The 21172-nt window shown below is 41.0% G+C and overlaps 2 protein-coding genes across 2 annotated transcripts; one reads left to right on the top strand and one right to left on the bottom strand.

Annotated features, from left to right (window-relative positions):
* The first annotated feature begins 504 nt into the window (after positions 1-504).
* On the top strand, positions 505-5090 carry LOC115005026 (TM2 domain-containing protein 3-like). Its single transcript, XM_029426810.1, has 6 exons — positions 505-658; positions 1235-1336; positions 1733-1893; positions 2164-2338; positions 2859-2934; positions 3320-5090. Exons 1-6 carry the CDS (start codon positions 553-555, stop codon positions 3483-3485), a joined length of 786 nt encoding a protein of 261 aa, XP_029282670.1. The 5' UTR covers positions 505-552; the 3' UTR covers positions 3486-5090.
* Positions 5091-10199: 5109 nt separating this feature from the next.
* larp6a (La ribonucleoprotein 6, translational regulator a) lies at positions 10200-17933 on the bottom strand. Its single transcript, XM_029426794.1, is given in 4 exon segments — positions 10200-11452; positions 11454-12137; positions 14250-14448; positions 16985-17933. Coding segments are annotated over 4 exon segments (2094 nt in total). The 5' UTR covers positions 17782-17933; the 3' UTR covers positions 10200-11038.
* Between the last annotated feature and the right edge of the window lie 3239 nt (positions 17934-21172).

The raw sequence follows: 21172 nt of genomic DNA, 5'->3' as shown, positions 1-21172 counted from the left end.
TGTGTTGTGCTTGATAATCAAACACCTATACGCCTTTCATTTAAGGGCGTAGTTTTCAACATTAGTGGGGGTCGGGGCTCAAACTCTTAATTTCATGCATTCTGATGAAGCACACAATTTATGTTGAGGAAAACAGAAAAAATCTGAATAAAATATAATTTAGTGTTATCCCTGCTGAGTAAACACATGTAGCATTATTTACTCTTCCATCTTTTTTTGTGTTTGTTTGGGGAATTAACCTTTTTTTAATGATTCATTAATTTATAAACCCCTGACTTTGTGTTTCACAAAGACTTCCTGCTCGTTCAAAACACATCGTTCTTTTGGAATTCGTAATATTTTGTGGGGGGAAAAGGTAATATTATATATTGTATATTACGAGAATAAACTTGTAATTTAAAGAGAATAAGGTCATGATATGTTAAGGAAAATTTACCTGTCCTATTCTGCTGTGCATAATGAAGCACTTGCCTCTTCATGCCTCGAGACTGCTGATGATCCTTTTATTTCCTACATGACTTGAACGCAGCTTCGGTTAGCTCTGCTACAACAATGGCCACTATCTGTCAGATTTGGAGACCGGACCGAGGACGATGCTTTAAAACCTACGGAATTGTCATCGTTTTGTTTATGGACCTGGTCTTACAATGTGTTAACGGTATGTTTAGGGGGGGGGGCAGTCACATATTCAAACCAGCTTCACTCGTGTTTATAGCTAGCTTACATTTGTCGTACTAACCGTAGCTTCCTCCCAATGAGTTAGCATTAACTGGTTAGCCAGCGAGCTAACGCTAGTGCACCTAAGGTTAGCTAGTTAGCAATGAAAACATTGGATGCAGTGAGTAGCGCTGATTCAACAGCTGTTTGTCTAATACACCAGGCGGGTTGTTTAATTACACAGTGTTTAATGTACAATATATGAGAGCTAACAGTTGCTCATGCTAATTTACAAGACGTGTTTCTAGTCAGTTGACGCCTAACTGTTACGTTAGCTAGCTTAGCTTACATTTTTTTTATTTCAATGCAATCCATTTTTAATTACCAACACGTGCACTAGACTTCTACTTTATATTTAACCATGGCATGTCTGTCTCGTAACACGACAATGCAGCAAAAAATATTGCTCATTATTTCCAAAATCAGCACAATATTTATTGTTTATATTGTGTTTTTATAATGTTGGTGATATCAGATAAGCAGAAGAATCTTCTTTAATGTCTGGTTTGCTCGTCAGGTTACCTGAGCTCTCCTCATGTTGGCCAGGAGCCTTCCTACACCAGGGATGCCCCGCAAGAACCTGTCATCACCAGCCCAGTGGTGCCTGCTGCAGCCTCAGGTAAGTGAACACATCAGGTATTCATCAAACTAACTATGACCTGGAACTAGAGTTTATTTTAAGCATGTATATATTTTACAGCGGTTCCACAAGGTGCTGGAAATGCTTCTAATAATCCGTATACTATATATAGAGAATGCACTGTTGCTGACCAGCAGGCAGCCTTAATAGGATAATCGGTCATCAGCGAGCAATGTTAGTCTTTCACCTCCCACAGCCTTATTTTCTACATTTGGCAAGAGATTCAGAGGGATTCGGTTACAAGTGTATCGCCACACCCAGTGATGATCTCAGACAGCCATGACAGTAACTTGCACCAAAGCTTTTTAACATTGCGTTGATTATTCTTGCTAGAAATGGAAACACTCCTGTGATCTAACATTTCCTGTTTTGCAGAGTCCCCTGCAGATGAAGAGAGCTACACTTCCAGGTGTCCTAGCGGGGGTTTGTGTCGGCGCCTGCCAGCTGATTGCTTGCACTGCAATTATCAACACAACTGCACCTACAGGAAACCGACTTCCTTCACTTGTAAACCCAAAAAAGGAGTTCACTGCATAGTAAGTAACAGTTCATCTTGTGATAGATCTGTGATGCATGGAGGGAGATTTATACTTAGAAGTCTGTTGCTGTTTAGCTCATTGTTAAAAAGGAAATGAAACAAAGTCTTGCTTTGTGGAAGTGATTTAAATGTTGCTTGACAAAAGTTCCCAAGACAAATCGTTGTGTAGTGTGATGAAAGAAAACTGTTATTTTAAGAAACAGCTGTGGTGCTTTAATTTGGGAATATCTGTGTATTGATGACCTGATGTTTTTCTTTATGTTTGCAGGTGGAGTCGGGACAGCAGCAAGCCAACTTCTCTCTCTCCATCACCTGTCAGTTCTGCTGGCAGCTGGACCCGTCCCAGTACCGCTGCAAAAACTCTACCAACTGTATGACAGTGTCCTGCCCACGCAAGCGCTACAACGCCACCTGTGACGTGTTAGACCATGTACATTGTTTAGGTAAGTCAAAGGCTCTGTCGTAAAGCCTGCTTGGTTACTTTACCTTCAGTTGTGTGTCTGTGTCTCAGTTGTTAAGGGAAGTGAGAGTTTTACAAATGTTCTCACCCAGTTTAAAAATACATTAAATTACCTTTTTCCTCGGAAATGTGAATTGTTTTGTTTTTTTAGGTTTCCTATGTAGTGTTAGTCTTTTCCATGCAGTCATGGGAGGAGCATAAAGGCTGTTAGGTGATGATTTAATGTGATTTAAAAATAATACTTTGGAGTAATTATGTCCATATGCTTTTTTATATATATATATATATATATATTATTATATATATATATATATATATATATATATATATATATATATATATATATTTTTTTTTATATATTATTTATATATATTTTTTTATAAAGGGATATGTGTTTTCAGTCATGCTATTTGTTTTCCTGAAATATTATTGTGGTTTCTGTTTGTTTGTTTGGAACATCGTGTGCACTGTCTCTGTCCACTAAATCTATTTTTCTTTTTTAGGTAAAAGACATTTTCAGAAGCGTTTATTTTGTAACTGGACTGGTGGATACAAATGGTCAACGGCCTTAGCACTCAGGTAAACCTGCCACTAGTGTCACACGAGTTAAGACCAGCTGAGGCCACGTTCAGACTGCAGGCAAAGCGGCACAAATCACATGGAATCTGATCTTTTCAATTCTAATTTGGGCCTTTTCCACATGTGTTCCTGAATCAGATACAGGTCTGATTTTTGTAATGCAACCTCAGTGAGAATTATGAATTACAAAAAACGTCACTCATCTGTCAGTTGTGTGCTGGGGGAGTCAGTTGAGGACCGTGATCTGATTGGTGACGTTTAAAACAAAGAAATAAAAGTCTGATTTGAGCACTAACGCCTGCAGTGTGATGCCTTAGATGCTACAAAAACATGAACTCCAATCGGTATGTGCGCTCTAAGCATCTTTGTGTTTCCTCTCCTGTAGCATTACGCTCGGTGGCTTTGGGGCTGATCGCTTTTATCTGGGCCAGTGGAGAGAGGGGCTGGGCAAGCTGTTCAGCTTTGGAGGCCTGGGCATTTGGACTTTGATCGATGTTCTCCTGGTAGGGGTTGGTTACGTGGGACCTGCTGACGGCTCTCTTTACATCTGAAGCTCTGGAGACATGGCTGGATGGTTTGTGCCCTCTTCCCCCTTTCAAACCGCTTCCCTCAGAAGATCTGTGTTCTTGCCACGTTTGCCTGCCCAGACTCTCTGCGCAACACGTCCTCATCCCATCTGCTAACCGGCAGGAAGTGTTTTCCTCATTACACCAACGAAGACTCTACCCACACAAACCGTCAGATCAGTCCCAATCACACAGCGTCCGTCTCCTGTTGAGCTTCTGCAGATGGATCTGTGCAGGGGGACGAGGAGCCGGTCATTATCTCTCGTGCATCTGGTTGGTTTGACTGCTGGTTAGGCTCCGTCATGCTGATGTAGAGATAGGTTTGGTTTCCCGTGGAGCAGGGCTTTCACAGACATCTTGCCACCTTGGAGCAGTGTGTTGCTCGGCCCTTATTGCAAGGTAAATGCGTCAATGGGGGGTCAAATGGTCGCCATAGCTACAGAGCTCTTAATGGTGACACCAGAAACAATGGAGAAGCTGAAGGGTAATATTTATGTCCTGAAAGAAAGCATGAATATGCAGAAGGGAATTTGTTCAGGTCTTTTTATTGACGACAGACAGTCGGTCTTGTAGATGAGTTCAACGGTTCTTTTACATCTTCTTTATTTCCCCCACATTCAGTCGGGTCACAACTGTAAGAAAGCGGTTAAGTTGCCTTTTAAAGGGATAGTTCGGATTGTTTGTACTTATCCAAAGTCAGCGTAGTAGATGGCGGAAGGAAGGAGCACGGCTACGGAAGTAAAGCTATGTGCTGCTGTGGACAACAACACTTGTTTTATCCACTTAAAAACAATCGATAACCGTTTTAAGTGTACGCTATATTTAGAATATTTTCACAGCTTGGCATCAGGCAACTCTTCCCGACGGTGAACTGAAGCTGTTCTGTACGCTCTCTTCAAAGCCGCCAGACTCCTTTGACAAAAACAGTCATTTTACCTCATTCTACCACTCAGTGGATGCGACTGGTTTGTGAAGCACATGTTCTGGTGCTGATAGACAAGAACTCGCCTTCTGCGAGGGACAATGACTGTTTGTCAAAGGAGTCTGGCGGCTTTGAAGAGACAAAAGCTTCAGTTCACCGTTGGAAAGTGGAAAGTGCTGGTTGTTGCTCAGTAATACACTGACCCCACCTTTAAAACATGTGAACCATCCCTTTAGAGGATTAGATAAATGATGCCATGGCTTTTCATAAACTCAAATCAAATGTTGTAAATTGAAAGTTCTTTGATAAAGATCAAATGTTGTAAAAATAAAGACTTTATCTTCAAACTGGAACTGGTAGAGAGGCAGTCTCATTTCTGTCATGACGTGTCAGATACAGAGATAATAATCTAACTGTTTGTTTGTACATGATTAATATAGAAACACATGTGTTGCATTAGCAAACTGCAGGTGCTCGTGGTTTCCTCTTCCTCACTCATTAACACTCTTCACTTTGTAAAACCGGCTCTGTGTGACATCTTCACACATGGGCTCACCTCGCATTTCATGTAAATATGATTTTTGTTCTCAGTGTCGGGTCATTTATTCTCTTTCAAACACTGTAAATGACATTTTTTAAGTTATGTGAATAAAATTGTAAAAATATTACATGTGCTTATCTAATTGAACAAGCAGGATGCACGTCCTCCACTAAAGACATTCTGAGTACGACTTTGTTGACGATTAGTTGATTTAATCTGTAAAAACAACTTCATGATTATAAGTTTCTTAGAAATAAGTCATTCAGCATGAACGAATCCGAAAGATGTGACTAATCGACTAAAGAAAGGACGCAGTCGTACAGAACCAGGGTCAATGTTTACATTAATGCGTTGGTTTATCAGGTTTTGCAAAAGAGAAATGGATTTCGACGGCTAAACTGAACACAAAGATATTTAAATTGTATAATTCACAAGAGCAGAAATGAAAGGACTATCGTGGCTGAGTGTTGAAAGTGTTTCCCATCCTGTACAAAGTTTATCATGTTTTCACAAGAGGGAACTTGATCAGGACAGATGGTTTGTTCCAAGCAGGGGTGAGCGCTGTCCCCCTCTCAGCCTCTATTCTTAGCGGAGGTCATTTTCACAGCTGTCTGTGCGTTTTCTCACATTAACCACGAGACAGTGGTGTCAGGAGCCCGTGTTACCCACAGGCGTGTGACAGAAGGAGGGGGGTCAGGAGGGTCACCTGGTGCGGAGGAACCTTCCAGAAATTAAACATTAGTTTTAATGAATCAGTTTTGTAAATGTTTCTATATTTCATGCATGTGCGCTCGTGTTATGTGAGGGTGAACTTCACAGGAGGGAGACGATCGTTCCCTTCTTAGTGAGTTCTTGGTTTTTGTGTCGACTCTTCCAATTGGCTGCTTTTGCAGAGGCTGTTTTACATTTACTCCACCCTTAATTCTAGTTCCTCAAATGTGCCACCGCCCACTCACTACTGTGCAGCTCCCTCCCACAGACTGATGCAAGTGTGTGTCATACACTCTTAGAGTTGTGGAATCCTCTCCTATATTCTGCAAGTCACCTTTTGGAAACCAGTGACTTGAATATTGACAAGGTTCTCCAACATCCCTGTGATTGTTGCTACTCCTGACGCCTCAGCACGACCTCAGTGTGTCGGGATCATACTGTGGTGACGCGTGTTCCTAAGAGTATAAGTATTGTGTATCCTTCTGTGTAAATGCATGTAATTCTACATGCATTTAAAACTATGATAAATATGATGACTACTTTAGTATAACACCAAGCTGAATGCACAATAAAACGCATTATAAGTGTGTTTATAATCTGCTGCACTCGTAAATATTCATAATGCTTTATAACAATAATAAAGTAAACTCTTTTTTATGGTCAGGTAAACATTTTGCAAGGATCATAGTGTATTATAATTCCTCTAGTTGTAATACATTACAATCTTTTTATAATGCATTATAATGTGATTATGAGTTAGTAAGTGGCTACATTGTTTCCTCTAAGTAAAGTAAATATAAATAGTATATATGTATATATACATAAATAAAGTGTATATATATAAATATATAAAGTATTATAAAGTATACACTTTATATGTATAAATATATATATAAAGTATAATATATATATATATTATATATATATATATATAAATATAATACTTTATATATAGAATATATAAATAATATATACTTTATAATTTATATCATATATATATAGTATATATATTTTAATATATATATATATATAGAGTATATTATTTATATATATATAATTATATAGATATATATATACTTTATTATATATTATACATAAGGGTATCCTTATATTACTTTTATATATTTTATATATAGAATATATATAATTTATATATAACTTTATATATAATATATATATATATATTATAAAAAGTCTTTATATATATATATAAAGTATATATTTATAAAAAGTATATATATATATATAAAGTATACATATATATTATTATAGCTTTATACAGTGCTATAAACTGTATGATATAAGTATCTGTAGACGTTGGTGTCTCTGAGACCCAGACTGCATCGACCAACTCAATTATTATATAACTTCTCATTCAAACACAAAAGGCTTCTGTCCAATTACAAATAATGGCCAGAGTGGTATTTACGTTTATTATCCATTTGATGATATCCCATTAGCTGCGAGTAAGAAACCATCTAATGGTAATTACATCGAACTTTATCTTGTAAGAATAATAGTTAAATTGTGTGGTACTCATCCCAAACAGTGATTATTCTCACTGCTAGAATGAGCAGTCAGTGGGAGTTCAGCCAATATATTGTCCGTCCACGGCAGACGAAATCACGACTTCCTGATTTTGAATTGCTAATCATGCAAAGAGGAGAACAAAAGCTTATTCATTCCTCTCTTGCACAAACCCACTTAGTCCCATCGCAGCTCTGAGTGACCCTGTGACAGATTGTGTCCTCTCATTATGTTTACTCCTACAGGAGATAACATCTCCAACTCAAAGTGGATCAACAGAACAATCTGACGGCTCTGCAAGCATCCAACTGTCACACCGAAATGACAGAGCCTTTCAAATGTGTTCACCACCCCTGGACTTTTCTATTTTATTTTATTTTTAACATTGAATCACAATGGAGAGTTAATTTGTTGTGACACTAATCAGCAGAGAGGGCCCTTTAATGACGGCAGAGCTCTGCAATATGATCTTAATTCAGAACAAATGTAAAACACTAATTCATTCATCGTGTCTGCGTCACACCATTTGCTATGAGATGCAAATCGCTGGTGCAGCCGATGATGTTTTTAAAGGCACTAATGAGTTGAGTGGAGATCTCCTTATCAGAACATCGCAAGAGTTGTTATGATTAATGCACCTGCATCTGGAAACAGCTGCTTAGTGAAAAGGATCATTCCAGACAACTTTGCGTAAATGTTTGCAAGATTAAATATCTTTCAAAGGCTCTTCTGGAAACCTAAGTGTCTGTGGAAGAAGAGCTTTGATGGATTGATGAGAAGAATTCTTTTAAACACCTTGTGACTCAACATGCTTAGCTTAGTAAGCAACAAAAAGGTTTCTTCTGTCGGAATAAAACATGTTTCATCTGCATTGTCGGACACTTATTGAGGAAACTTTCTCATCAGTCATAGAGTAGCGTGCTTTTTATACGTGCATGCTGCAGCTGACGGGGACGTGCACAGACATTTTAACTCTCACCCCACCAGCATGTAACTGAATGGTGTAAAATAAGATAATTTAACCACAAATCAATTTTAAATTAGAAAATTGTTTGAAATTATAAAGATTAATGAAATAAAATAAACTGGTCATAGTGTAAGTTGACATAAAACTCATGTCCAAAGTAACTCGTCTTGTCTTTTGTAAACACTTGAATTAATAATTCAAAGAACAAACCAAATGAACAAATGTAGTTTGGATCGTTTAATTTGGTTTCACTTTAATAATTTTTGGTTACTCCCATTTATGCGACCTCAACCGCAAAATATAAAACTTTATGTTCTGCTGCAGAGGGGCATCTCAGCCAAGGAGGGCAAACAGGCTGTTGCTATGACAACGTTATCCCAGCCTTGTTCTTGCCCTAGTATGCCGTTTATCACTCTGCAGTAAAATGTATTAGATTGTAATAATCAAGTGTGCGAGCTGTGTGCTTCATGCTAATTACATAGAACTCACATAAGAATAGTTCCATTGTGTGGTATTTATCCCAATCAGCTGTTATTCCCTCGGTTAGAATGAAGTCAGGGGGAGTTGAGCCAATCAAAGGCAGAAGAAATCACAACTTCCTGATTGTATGCTTGCGTTGGGTCGCCCTCTCTCTCTCTCTGACACTCAGGGTTTCATTTATATAAAAGGCCCTTACTGTTTTTTTTACTACCTTACGTTGCTTTGTTCTTGACTTTCAATGTTGGAACTTATCAAACCAACCAAATGATTGGATCACGCTGCAGGTGCCGGCTGTTTTTAACTGAGCTTTGAAAATCCAGTTTTTCTCATTGTGCACCTGCAACCTGGAAGCAAACCCTAAAGCTTACCTCACTTTTCTCCTTAGGGCAATTCAAAAAGTCATCCTTTTTCTTAGTCCGTTCATTTGCTTTTAAATTTGAATATATATATATATATCAATGTATTTGGATGACTTAAAACATGGTCAGTAAACATACTAAATCCTGTGCAAGTCAAACAGAAACACACCATCCCCAGAATGAAGCCCGGTGGCAGCATCATGCTGTGGGGATGCTCCTCTGTAGCCGGCCCTAGAAAGCTTATAAAAAAAGGTTAACAAAAGCAGCACAATTCAGACAAATCCTAGAGGAAAATCTGCTTTCAGTCCGTGGGAAATAACTTATTTTCTAGCAGGACAACAGCCCCAAACATAACACTCAATGCTAGACCAGAATGTTCTGTATCCAAAACAATGATGCCGTCCAATTCAGAACCCTTAATCAAGAATCTGTGGCGAGACTTGAAAATTGGTGTTCCCGCAAGTCTCCATGCAACGTGACGGCGCTCGGACAAAGGATGAGTGGGGATGTTCAGATGTGCAAACCTGACAGACCTATTCACTTGCACTCAAAGCTGAAATTGCTGTCAAAAAGGTGCTTCAGCTACATATTGACTGGAGGAGGTAAGGATACTTCAGCCACCCGTTATGTTATACATTATATATTCAATCTAGAGCACGTGTAGATTAAGCTGCAACGATTCGTCAAACAGAAAGTATTTTTGACGATCGACTAAATGTCAGGGAATATCTTTGAGACATTTAATGACTTGAGAAACTGGGATGGACATGTTTCACTATCTGACATTTTATAGACCAAACGAGAAAATAAACAATTAATATAGTGATCATTTAATTTCAGCCCTACTTGTATACATTATGACACCACTTTCCTGATTATCAGTGTCAAAAGTCTAAAAACATGAAATCTGGCATTGCACAGACAAAGAATAAATTGCATGTGCACCTGGTCTGCTCCACCGATTTGTCAATGTTATGTTTATCTTTCTTACCATCCTCCCATCTGTGTAGTCCCTTAAAACACAAACCTTTGTGCCAATTTTGCCTTCCAACTATGACTGACTGTAGAATCGCTTCTGCAGTCTTGGCACGACAACATTATCTCACTTCCATATTGAAATAAAATGAAGATTGCATCATGGTTGTTTAAGACCATCGCGAACGCCACAAACAAAAAGAGAAAGTCAGGCAAATTGCAATTTTAGTGATTTATTTGTACAATAGGAATCGCACTGTACAAATACCCCAGCTCAGATGTAAAGGCAAGAACATAAGAGCATTTTATTCTGCCTGACCTGAACATCCCTTGTACCTCACAGAGCTTAGACTGATGGAAACGGATGCCAAGAAAAAAATGAAAATAAAGCTAAAATAATAAATAAAGCAGCCAAGTGCCGAACAAATGAACATTTACAGGCCGGGACGTTCCCGACTAAGAGCCTACTGAAAATATTGAAATAAAAAAATAAAAAATATCAAGTCCCAGATTTAACTGTCCAACCTTCATGGCAGTGGAGCAATTATGGCCTCAGTTTAAATAGCATGTAAAAAATAAAACTCACAGTAGACAAATACGGAAAAAAAGGCATATGGTGATATCTCTATCAAGTCCATGTGCCACTTACACCACTTACACATGTACACACCATCCACAGACAATGTTGTGAGCTTCTACACACAAGACGAGAGGACACATTCAATAAAAAAAAAAAAGTGGAATTCCCTCTCCACCCCCATGTAAAACAAGTTTAGACAGCAATGGAGATGACCGTCCATTTCAAAGCAATGTCAATTTACATTCACTCAAATGTCCATTAGTAAATCACTAATGTTGCCATGGTAACTCAAAACGTCGTATAAAAATATAACAAAGACTGAAAACTGATGCACTCAACAAAAATATATCTACATTCTCAAATGTGGGGTGTGGGGTGTGGGGGGGTGGTAGAGCGACGCGGCCAAGAACAGCTCACATTTCCCAATTCAAATTTTATTTCTGGGGGACGAGGAACGCGTGAGGAGGATCCACGTATCAAGTCTGAGTAGCAGCAGTCTTTCCCCTCTCAGCAACGGAGACACAGTGAAAGCCACGGGTGCCGTCGGGACCCCTCGGCAGCCTCGTTACGCCGGGTGGCAGGCCGTCGGCGTTCTGGATCTTTCTACCCAGCATCGGGCTTCCCACCGGACTGCTCTCCTGAGACGCCACCTGCTTGCGCCTCTGAACCCACGGGCTCCCCGACGGGGTGAGGCTACTGTCCGAGGAGTAGTCTGCCCAGCGGCGCCCAGGCTCGGGGCTCAGTCTGCCCTCGCTGGCTAAGGGAGACTTGTGGGATTGAGGAGATTTGCGCTGAGGACAGGGGCTGGCACGGGGGCTCGACCAGGGACTGTTACGCGGGGACATCGTAGGACTGAGGTGATTGTTCTGGAAAGTTGATGCCTGCAGTGGTGGGGCTCAGCTTGTTGCAGGACTGGGACTTTCTGGCTAGCCGAGGGGACGTAGGGTTGCTCTCAGTATCCGAGGAGCTGCAGGCCGAGTCGTCCCCGTGGTACTGAAGCTCACGTACTCTGCTGTTGAGCGAGCGACTTTTGCGCATCCCTCCTTCCTCGCGCGGCCGCTCTTTGGGTACCTTCTTCTTGGGAGGCTTGGTGCCAATCAGGACTACTTTCAACCCCAGGGAACCGGCCCCTCCATCCTCACACCCCACAGCTTCGTTGGCTTTAACAGCAGCCTCCACCTCCTCAAACTCCACAATGGCACATTCCTCAGTGCCCAGCTGAGTGTAGCGGCCACTCAGCCTCTTCAGGTCAGCCGGCAGGTCCTTCCCGGGCTTCAGGACTCTGACGGAGGCGATGGCACCGTACGTGCCGAACTCTTTCAGCAGCAGCTTCATCAGCTGCTCCTGCTGAGTGGCTGCACCCTCACTGACTCCATTATCCTTCGTGAGAGCTGCCAGCTCGGGCCAGCTCTGCAAATCACTTAACAGCAGCATGCGGCTGGGCAACGACTCGCTGGCAAAGACTGGCACTGCGGTTTTACGCCGCACCTTCCGCCCCTCATCGTTCAGCTCAAGTATCTTCGAGTGTCTCAGAGCGTAAGCAGTTGTTCTCCAGTCACGAGTCAAGTGTTTCACCTGCAAAGAGACAATGCTTGTGTTACATGGGTGGGATGCCAAGTATTTGAAGAGGGCTATCTCATAACTATTAGGTTATATATTGACTCTCTTTTAACTCATATATCACTATGAAACTTCCCCAGTTAAACATGCAGAAGAGGCATTAACTTATTAAATATGTTCCAGCGTGTAGCATACATTTCAAGAACAGAAATTATCAAAATTCTATCATTTTGGATTTTCATTTCTCTTTATCACCCGTCATCAGCCATAACAAAATATATATTAGCAATATGTGCAGGAACAAAATGTTGTATAACATGAGCTGTGAGTGACATGTGAACAAAGCCCTCTGCACAAAGCTTCAGAATATAGAGAGGAATGAAAGTGGAAAGTTTGGTGTATGTAAGTGCTAGCTGAAGTGGAGACTTCTGCTGAAGAGTGTGAGAAAAAGCTCCTTTAGAGAAAAGCTCCTTTAAAGATATGTATTGTAACATTCATACATGTGTTCTCTGAACCACTCTTAAAGCAGACTGCCCAGTGCAGTAGTGTCTCCTTCAGAGTTATGGAGCTTAAACTAAAGAAACATTGGCTAAACAATAACTTGAGCCTGTCAGCAGCATCACGCTGCCTTCCTGTCAGCCATACTTCCTGAATCAATGTCTGTACCAAACATCCTGGCTCCACTGCATTACCTCCATCACTGTATAATGACTCAGCGTCGTCAGGCTCAAATGTGAACGCTTGTTTATATTAAAAATGAGCGCGTGTGTGTGTGTGTGTGTGTGTGTGTGGACTCCTATCACTTGTGGCATAAGCAGATTAAAAATACCTCCACAACATATCTGCATGGATGGTCTAAAGTAAACAGCTGTTGTGAATCAATGTGAGAAATCATTGCATCTCAACCGATCTCATGTTGACACTAGAAACAGTCAAAGCTATGGACCCTTCACCTGCAGACATCCCTTCAGCAGTAAACTAAAAACATCTCTTCTCTTCATGCTGATCTCTTATACCATCTTTAATGCTGCTACTCTGTCACTTTAAACTCATTCAATGGTTTCATTCTGCACGGTTCATGTTTGCTAAAACTGGTTTAACATTGAATGTGTAAAGGTAACGGATACATTTCAGATGGATGCATCAAATGAACTGCTTCATGGGTTCTCTGATAAATGTGTTTCATGTTCTTCACACAATTAGTGAAAGATTAAAGAATATATTGCTTTAACTGATTTCATAAAACTTAACAAACTGGGGTTTGTTTATGACACGGGGAGTAAACCAGCTGAAGGGCCACAGATCACTGTGGATCTCATGCTTTCAACATATGACTGATAGTTTAAAACATTTACAAGAATGTGATGAATGTGGTTTCAGGAGGTCGTTAAGTACGGCACAGAACGGAAACTAGGCATGATGTCCAATGTTATTTATACTATTTTAATTCTGCTATTTTATATTATTTTAATTCTGCTATTTTATACTATTTTAATTCTGATATTTTATATTTTAATTCTGTTAAATTATACTATTTTAATGCTGCTATTTCATAATATTTTTAATGCTACTTCACACTCATTTACATCTACACTGTGATTATTGTAATGTAAATGCTCTTATTCTAATCTTGTACTAATTGTTATGTTTTTGCTGTGAAGCACTTTTGGCTGCAATTCTTGTATGAAAGGTGCTCTACAAATAAAGCTTATTATTATTATTATTATTATTATTATATTATTATTATTGCTATTCAATTCCCACGAGTCTGCGCGTCACTGGGAATTTAAAAAATGGCAAAAAGCTTTACCCAGGTTTCCATTTTAAACTTCTTCTCAGCCGTGCTTTAAAGTTACTTTGTACATTTTGTTCAGTGTACAGATTGTGTCCGGGTATATTCAGCAGACAATCAGCTCAGGAATATTAATATCCAACCAAAGCTTTCGTTACAGAATGTATTATCCACATGGACACGGGACACGATGATTGAGATAATGGAGGCACCTATGGGCTCTTACTGTAGCTTGGAGGTGCGTACGCTATAATTTAGCTGCGTGTCATTTCCAGCCTAATCAGAGCGAGCGGTTTCCTCCGCACGAGACCAAAGTGCTTTGCAGCCACGGTTACCTTTTTGAATGAAGTGAGCAACTTGACGCTGACAAATCCCAGTTTGTTGCGCCGGACGTGTTTGAGCAGGAAAGCGTCATGCTCCAGGTTCTCATCAGACAGGTAGTACTCAATCTGAGCGACCAACTTCTGGATGAGCTCTGAATCTGGGGGCTGCCAGCTCTCCTCCTCCAACTCCCCTCCGCTGGTGCCGGCACCGCTGTGTGTGGGAAGACAACACGCAACAGTCAGCAGAGACTCTTTCCAGGAACGTTTCACATCCTAAACGGTTCAGAGCTGCAGAGTTCAGTCGTTTCTCATGTAAAAATGGCAGGAAATGTGTTTTTCAGCCTCTCAAATATTTGAGATTTCCTGCTTTTCTCGTTTTACATCATATTAACCCATTTGTGTCTGCAACTCAAATGTATTTCCTTTTGTTCGAGGCAAAAATCGTTCAAACTGTTGGCAGAAAAGTGTTTTTCCTTATTAAACTAAATGTAGTCTTTGGGAACATGTCACCGTTTCTTCTATACATTTCATGATGTTTCAGTCTCATGTGCTTGAAGACTGAATATTGTATGCAAGTAAATGTTTCTCAGAAACTACAGAAAGGAGCACAATCAAGTATCCATGACCTCACAACATGCTGAAGACCAAAGATATGCACACATTTCATAAACATCAATAATCCGACTTATGTGATCTAAAGATGTGTAATGTCATACTTACCGTACTAAATATAGTCTTTGAGCACCGACGGGTTAAACCGACACATGACTGACAAAACAAGACACTTAAAAGACATCAGCTTGGACTTTGAGGGAGTGGGACGGACATTTCATCGACCAAACGATAAATAATAAAATCGATAACACCCGACAGATTCACCGATAATGTAAATAACCGTGAGTTGCAGCTCTACTCTGCCACTGTTGCACATTTCATTTCAAGTTGTTGGCAGAAATGCATCCTCATTCTGAGTCGCAGCAGTCGACAAGCTGCGTCTCCGGGCCGCGGTGCCAGACCTCAGTCACACCAATCCTGAAAGTGCCAAGACCTCTCCATCTGAAGGTTGCAGAGTCACAGGCTCTCCCTCCCACACAGAATATGGTGATCAACTGCATCAACTTCACACAATTTACAAAAACTGGTACCAACACTGCATAGCTGAGGCTTTTGGGCACAATGTGGTCTCTGACGCCTGCCTGAAGCTGAGAAGCAGCAGTCAGGTAGCAGATTCCACTGAGGGTCTGAATGAAATTTTGTGGATGACTCATCACCTCCTCCCCTCCTTTTCCTCCCGCTCACACCCTCAGTCAACAGCCGACCGCACAGCTGCCGCGTGCCCACTGCTTCCACATGACTTCAGATAAAGACGAGCACGAGCTGAGCTTTGTGAAGAGAATACCGTCACTGTCAGCACACACGAGATCATTTAAAGGTGTGAATTAAAAGACTGAATGAAGTGAACTTCAAGTAAGTAGTGCACCGAGTCTCTGGAGGAATGTTAACGGCCATGCCGCTGACGAGGCACTTCTACCTGTACATGCTTCCTATCATTTATTTGCATTTAAGAAATGATAGTTACAGAGCATAAGAAAGAACATCAAGTCAATGAACAGAGAGGGACATAAAGAAAATAATAACTGATTACATGGAATTTATTCAGGTTAATGTAAATTAAAACCAATGTTTGGAGATAAAGAAATGAAATCTATTGAACAGCCATCGTCACAATATGGTCTCCCCAAGTCTGAGGGTGGATATTACACATATCAACGTTGAGCTCTGGTCTTAGAGTCTGGATATTGTAATATAAGTTGTCTTTTCCAGAACACATTACAGTAAAGTGATGTAATGTTCTGAAATAACACCATAATCGCCAAATTCTCATTTATTTGGATTCCTCGAGAAGTTACTAAATTAATTTAAAAAAAAAAAAATCTATTCAAGATATAAATCCACTGATATCACACACACACACACACACACACACACACACACACACACACACACACACACACACACACACACACACACACACACACACACACACACTATGGATGGAGTGATTTATTTTCATTGGCCTTCCTATCACTGACTCACTCTTTGCGCACGCAGTCAGAGTAGGGAATTTATAGGCCACAGGATAAAAATAGCAGACCATGATGCAAGGGAATTGGATTAAAGTGAAAAGGTGCAATCCTCTGTCTCTCAGGTGTCTGCTCGTGCCGCTCTGGTGCAGCCTACAGGTGGCTAAACACTCCCAACCCGGGAGATAATAATAGCCTTCAAGCATTTACACTCCCAGTTGTGAGCGTCTATTGTCCTGGCACATTGTGGTGTCATACACCGGTCATGATTATAGCTATTTGTACAGCATATTTCTACACTAGAGGCATTCTTTCAGTGATATAAATACATCCCTAACTGTACCCACGCTGCTCGTGTGCTGGCAGTTCACACACAGAAGTTACAGTGTAAAATGCGACTCAGAAATAAACTGGTTGAGCTCCAATAACCTTGATACAGAGCAGGAAAACCTTCCATTCACCCCCCCACCTCACTGAACCCAGTCTGCCTGTACGTGGGGGAACACTCACCTTTACTCACAACACATATCAAAGTAAAAGCCTGTCACGGATAGAAAACTGTTATTTGTTCATCCAAATGATGATACACTTGACTTGTATTAACCAATATAGTCTCCATAAGCATGTCTGAATAATAACTTAAAGTAGCGAAATAACTCAAACCTCGATTTGTCATGTCTTCCGATTTCGTCCTCACTACAGCTGCCTCCGAGGAAGTCACTTGTATTAGATGACACTTCCACCGGTTCCTCGTCCTCCTCCGCTGCTTGAATGGCCACTGTTATCGTCACCGTGCCCATCTCCTGCGTGTGCTGATCCACGGTGATTACCTCATCGATGCCGTGCTCCGCTGACGCATCGAGGACGCACTCCGCTGGGTTCGGGATGGGGCTCCCCGAGGACAGGCTCATGTTCCTCGAAGTCAAGGTGCTTCCACCCGCTTCCTTCCCCTCCACGGTGGTGGCAGCAGCAGTGGCAGCAGCAGCAGCAGCAGCAGCAGCGCCTCCCTGGCAGCTTCGAATGTTGCTCGAGTCGAAGGCACAGACAGGATACGGGGCGCGTAAAGCTGCTCGACGCTTCTTCGGGCACCAGTGATGGCGGAGAAGGACCCAAGGGGCTCCAAAGACGCGCTCCACGGCTCGCCAAAGACCCCCGATCCAGATCCGACCCAACGGAGGGCCCTGAGGAGCAGAGGGGCTTGTAGCAGCCAGCGAGACGCAGCCTGGACCTGATGAGACCGACGGGCAGGAGCCTCCTTGGGCTTCTACTGCTGCTGCTGCTAGTGCTGCTACTTCCTCATATGTAAGAGGCTTTCTGCTTTTGAAACGAGCTCTGGGATTGGGCCGCAGCAGCGTCTCTTCGCACTCATTCCCAACCCACAAGCAAAAGCTGACACAAAGCCAAGAGGGAGGCAAGAGGAAGGAGAGGCAGCGCATGAAGGCGTTCACCAAGGCGTGCATGTTATTGCGCTTTCTCTTTTTTTTTTCGTTCGCAGATTTTTTACACACAGAGTTGTCTTTTGCTGTGAAGACACGAGTGCCCCGTTTACGTGTCGCTAAGTAGGGGAGCACGTTCACTTGTTCCTCTCTAATTGGGAAATTGCCGTGTCAAGGACGACCCCTTTCTCTAACGCCGCTAATTGGATAATAAGCTCTCAGCTTGGTGGCACGCAGGAGGCAAGTGGTGTTGGTGTCCCCAGGAAACACGTACATGAAGATGTCTTTTCGTGGAGGTCAAATCAGATACTGCAAATTATTAGTATCAAAACTCCAGATTAGTTAGAGGCGTAGACTGTATGTATAAGTCTGGACATATATATCTAGACAATGACAAAACGTCAATCAAATTGTATTTATTACACATTCTATATCTTCATGAGCTGCAACGATAAATCGAAAATAATAAAATGAGACGCTGTTTTCAGCCTTTGAAATATGGAGATTTCCTTATTTTCTCTGTTTGATATAATATTAAAGTGAATGTCTTTAGGTTTTGAACTGACAAAACATAATATTTTAACTGCGATGGACATTATTCACTATTTTCTGACAATATATAAACAATTAATCGATTAATTAAGAAAATAATCTGCAGATTAATCGAATGAGTCGTTAGTTGCAGTTCTAGTTAATCTCCGTACACAATGAGCCTAGTCCACTGACGATGTTTCACAAACACACATTTTAGTTATTTTAATTAGTTTTACTGAAATAACGATGACATTTAAGAATTTATATCATATTGCAATAAGCAAACCCACCCTTCAAGTCAGCTAAGTTCCCAGAGACAGCACTGAGGACATGACCTCACGGTGTCCTCAGTGTAGCCCTACTCTTCACTAAAATAAAATAAAAAGTAAACTGTGATTATCATTATATCTGTCTCCACTGGGACCGCCACACGCAGGCGTGGGGGCCCCGCAGTTCACACAATCACTGGTTTCATTGATGCTGATTTGTAGCAGAAGAGCATATGTGGGGTGTTCAGCGAGAGCATTATTATTACTATAGTCGTCTGAATATGTCTCTGTACGCTGCACATTTTCATAGCTTGTTGTTGGCCTCCATCCTAACAGCCCTGTAAATCACCCTGGGCTGCTGCCCTGCATGACATATCTTTACTCCTCCCCACTGGCAAGCTAGGCTCACAGCTGGTGGGCAGTCTGACTCATTCTCTGCACCACATGCCATACAATGCTCCAGTTTGTGTACAATGCAACATCGGGGGGGGGGGGGGGAGAGACGAGGGAGAGAGGGAGAGGGGTGAGGAAGAGATTGGTAATAAACAAACTGAGGCATGGTTGAAGCTATTGTTCTGCACTTCAAATGATTACACCTATTTGAAGCTAATGCACTTCTGGCTGTTCTGAGTTTGTATCCTCATGATTGTTTGTCACGTTGGACAAAAGCGTCAGCTAAATGAACGGTAATGTAATGTATAAGGTCATTTCGATTCTTATTGAAGACTTATTTTCTCAGATGAAGGGACATTTTCTTGCAGCCGCGTCATTACTTCCATCGAGGAGGTTATGTTTTCAGATTTGTTTGTCAGCAGAGTTAAGGAAAAAACCACTGCCCTGATTTTCATGAAACTTGGTGGAAGATGCATTACATTTTGGAGCGGATTCAAATCGCGGGGCGGATACACACATTGTTTTTCCCTTCTCACTCGTGCCCCTTTAGTCTCAAATGCAAATAAACCTTCTAGAATCACTTCTGTTCGATTACATGTATACCAATTTCTAGATAATTCCTGAATCAACAGCATTAAAATGAAAATGGTTGTGAAACTGCGAGAAAAGGGAAGTGATGTCAGGACGGCTCTGTCACCTGCACATCACTTCCTCTTTTCTGGCAGGCGTGTCCCAGTTTGACGCAGATTGTTTTCTTCAGTGGCCTCTTTCAACCGTCTGTGTACAGCCACAAAAATGCGTAATGAAAGATGTGTCTATTATTTTGTCCACCCTTGTTTGTATGTCACTTGGGGTGAACACAAATCAGAATCCCCTTTCAGTGTACAATACAATTCATCAGCACCACAAACTACTGTACGGCCTCCAGAAAGGATTCAACTAACATAAACTCCACACTCTGAATCAGTTGTCAGGATGTGTTAAGTAATTACATTTATCTTGGTGTGGAAGTAAGATGGAAACTCTGCCATTTTGAAATCCCTCTCTGGGCATTTTCCTCTAATTTGCACCACAGCGTGTTAATTCTTCATAATTACCAAGGAGTCTTCTTCAGAGGATTTCCCCTTTTCCTTTCTCTTGAGTATATTCAGGAGTTTGTTCTTCTTATGGTCCTAGTGCTTGGAACATTGTATACTAGTTTATTCAAATAAACTTCTCTTGATTTATGAGACTGTGATGTGACCCTGTTGGTAGATTTGTCTTATTGGCTTTGACTCTGTGTGTCTTTTATCTTTTGACCTGGAAGTCTGACAATCTTCTTAAAACTTGTATCTGAAATGACCTCATGTAATGTTTGACTGTGCAGTAGATGTCGACGGACTCTTATTTCCAGAAGACAAATACAGCCACATTAAATTAAGATATATTAATCTATTGGTACAAAAAAGTAAATGAATTATAAATAGACCATGAACTCCACTTTGGTCCAGACTGAAATATCTCAAATAATAATCATCGGACTCAGCTGTACTTTGTGTTTAGCGCTGATTAGCATATGTTAGCATGCCGACACACCAAACTAAGATGGTGTGTTCACCATCTCAAGTAGATATGTTGGTAGATGTTAATGGTAGATATGTAACCTTCTTAGCTTCAGCATGTTAGCATTATTATTTTGAGCATGTTAGCTAATGTTAGCATTTAGTGTACGTAGTACAGCCTGACAGTGCAGCCAAGCTAGCAGTTCTCTTAGTTTAGCAAAGAAGTACTAGCTTAATGTGACATCAGGTATTATGTGACACCTATATTATCATCACATGCTGTTACCTTTGACGTCTTTCTACACGCACGATAGACTTCCATTGTTAAACCCGGACGTATCACTTGCATAGCTGCAGTAATTGTTGTTGTGAGCAGGAGACACAGAAGCTAACAACGGGGGAATTTGCTGACATGAGGCCCACGGTGTGAACTTAAAAGAAACGTTTGAATACTTTAGGTCCTCCTCTCTTTGTTTATTTATTTGACAGGGACAGTGCACGGCTTCTCCTCTGTGCCACAGTTAGCTATGACCTCATTTACATCTGTACTACAAGACGGTACATATTCACTATACAACAACAACATCAATAACAACCACAAGATTTCCCAACATTAAAACACATTAAGTGTTTGTACGTGATGGATTCATGATTTTAGTCATTATTTAATCTGGAATT

The sequence above is a fragment of the Cottoperca gobio genome, unplaced genomic scaffold (genome assembly GCF_900634415.1).
Source record: "Cottoperca gobio unplaced genomic scaffold, fCotGob3.1 fCotGob3_240arrow_ctg1, whole genome shotgun sequence".
In the NCBI taxonomy this organism is placed as follows: domain Eukaryota; kingdom Metazoa; phylum Chordata; class Actinopteri; order Perciformes; family Bovichtidae; genus Cottoperca; species Cottoperca gobio.
This window is presented reverse-complemented; position numbering and strand designations above follow the sequence as displayed.

What these genes read in the sequence shown, in the direction of transcription:
- LOC115005026 (XM_029426810.1), top strand. Translation starts at nt 553, where the DNA reads ATGGCCACTATCTGTCAGATTTGGAGACCGGACCGAGGACGATGCTTT. An exon ending in AGACCATGTACATTGTTTAG is followed by an intron (nt 2,339 to 2,858) that starts GTAAGTCAAAGG and finishes TTTCTTTTTTAG; the next exon opens with GTAAAAGACATTTTCAGAAG. An exon ending in TCAACGGCCTTAGCACTCAG is followed by an intron (nt 2,935 to 3,319) that starts GTAAACCTGCCA and finishes CCTCTCCTGTAG; the next exon opens with CATTACGCTCGGTGGCTTTG.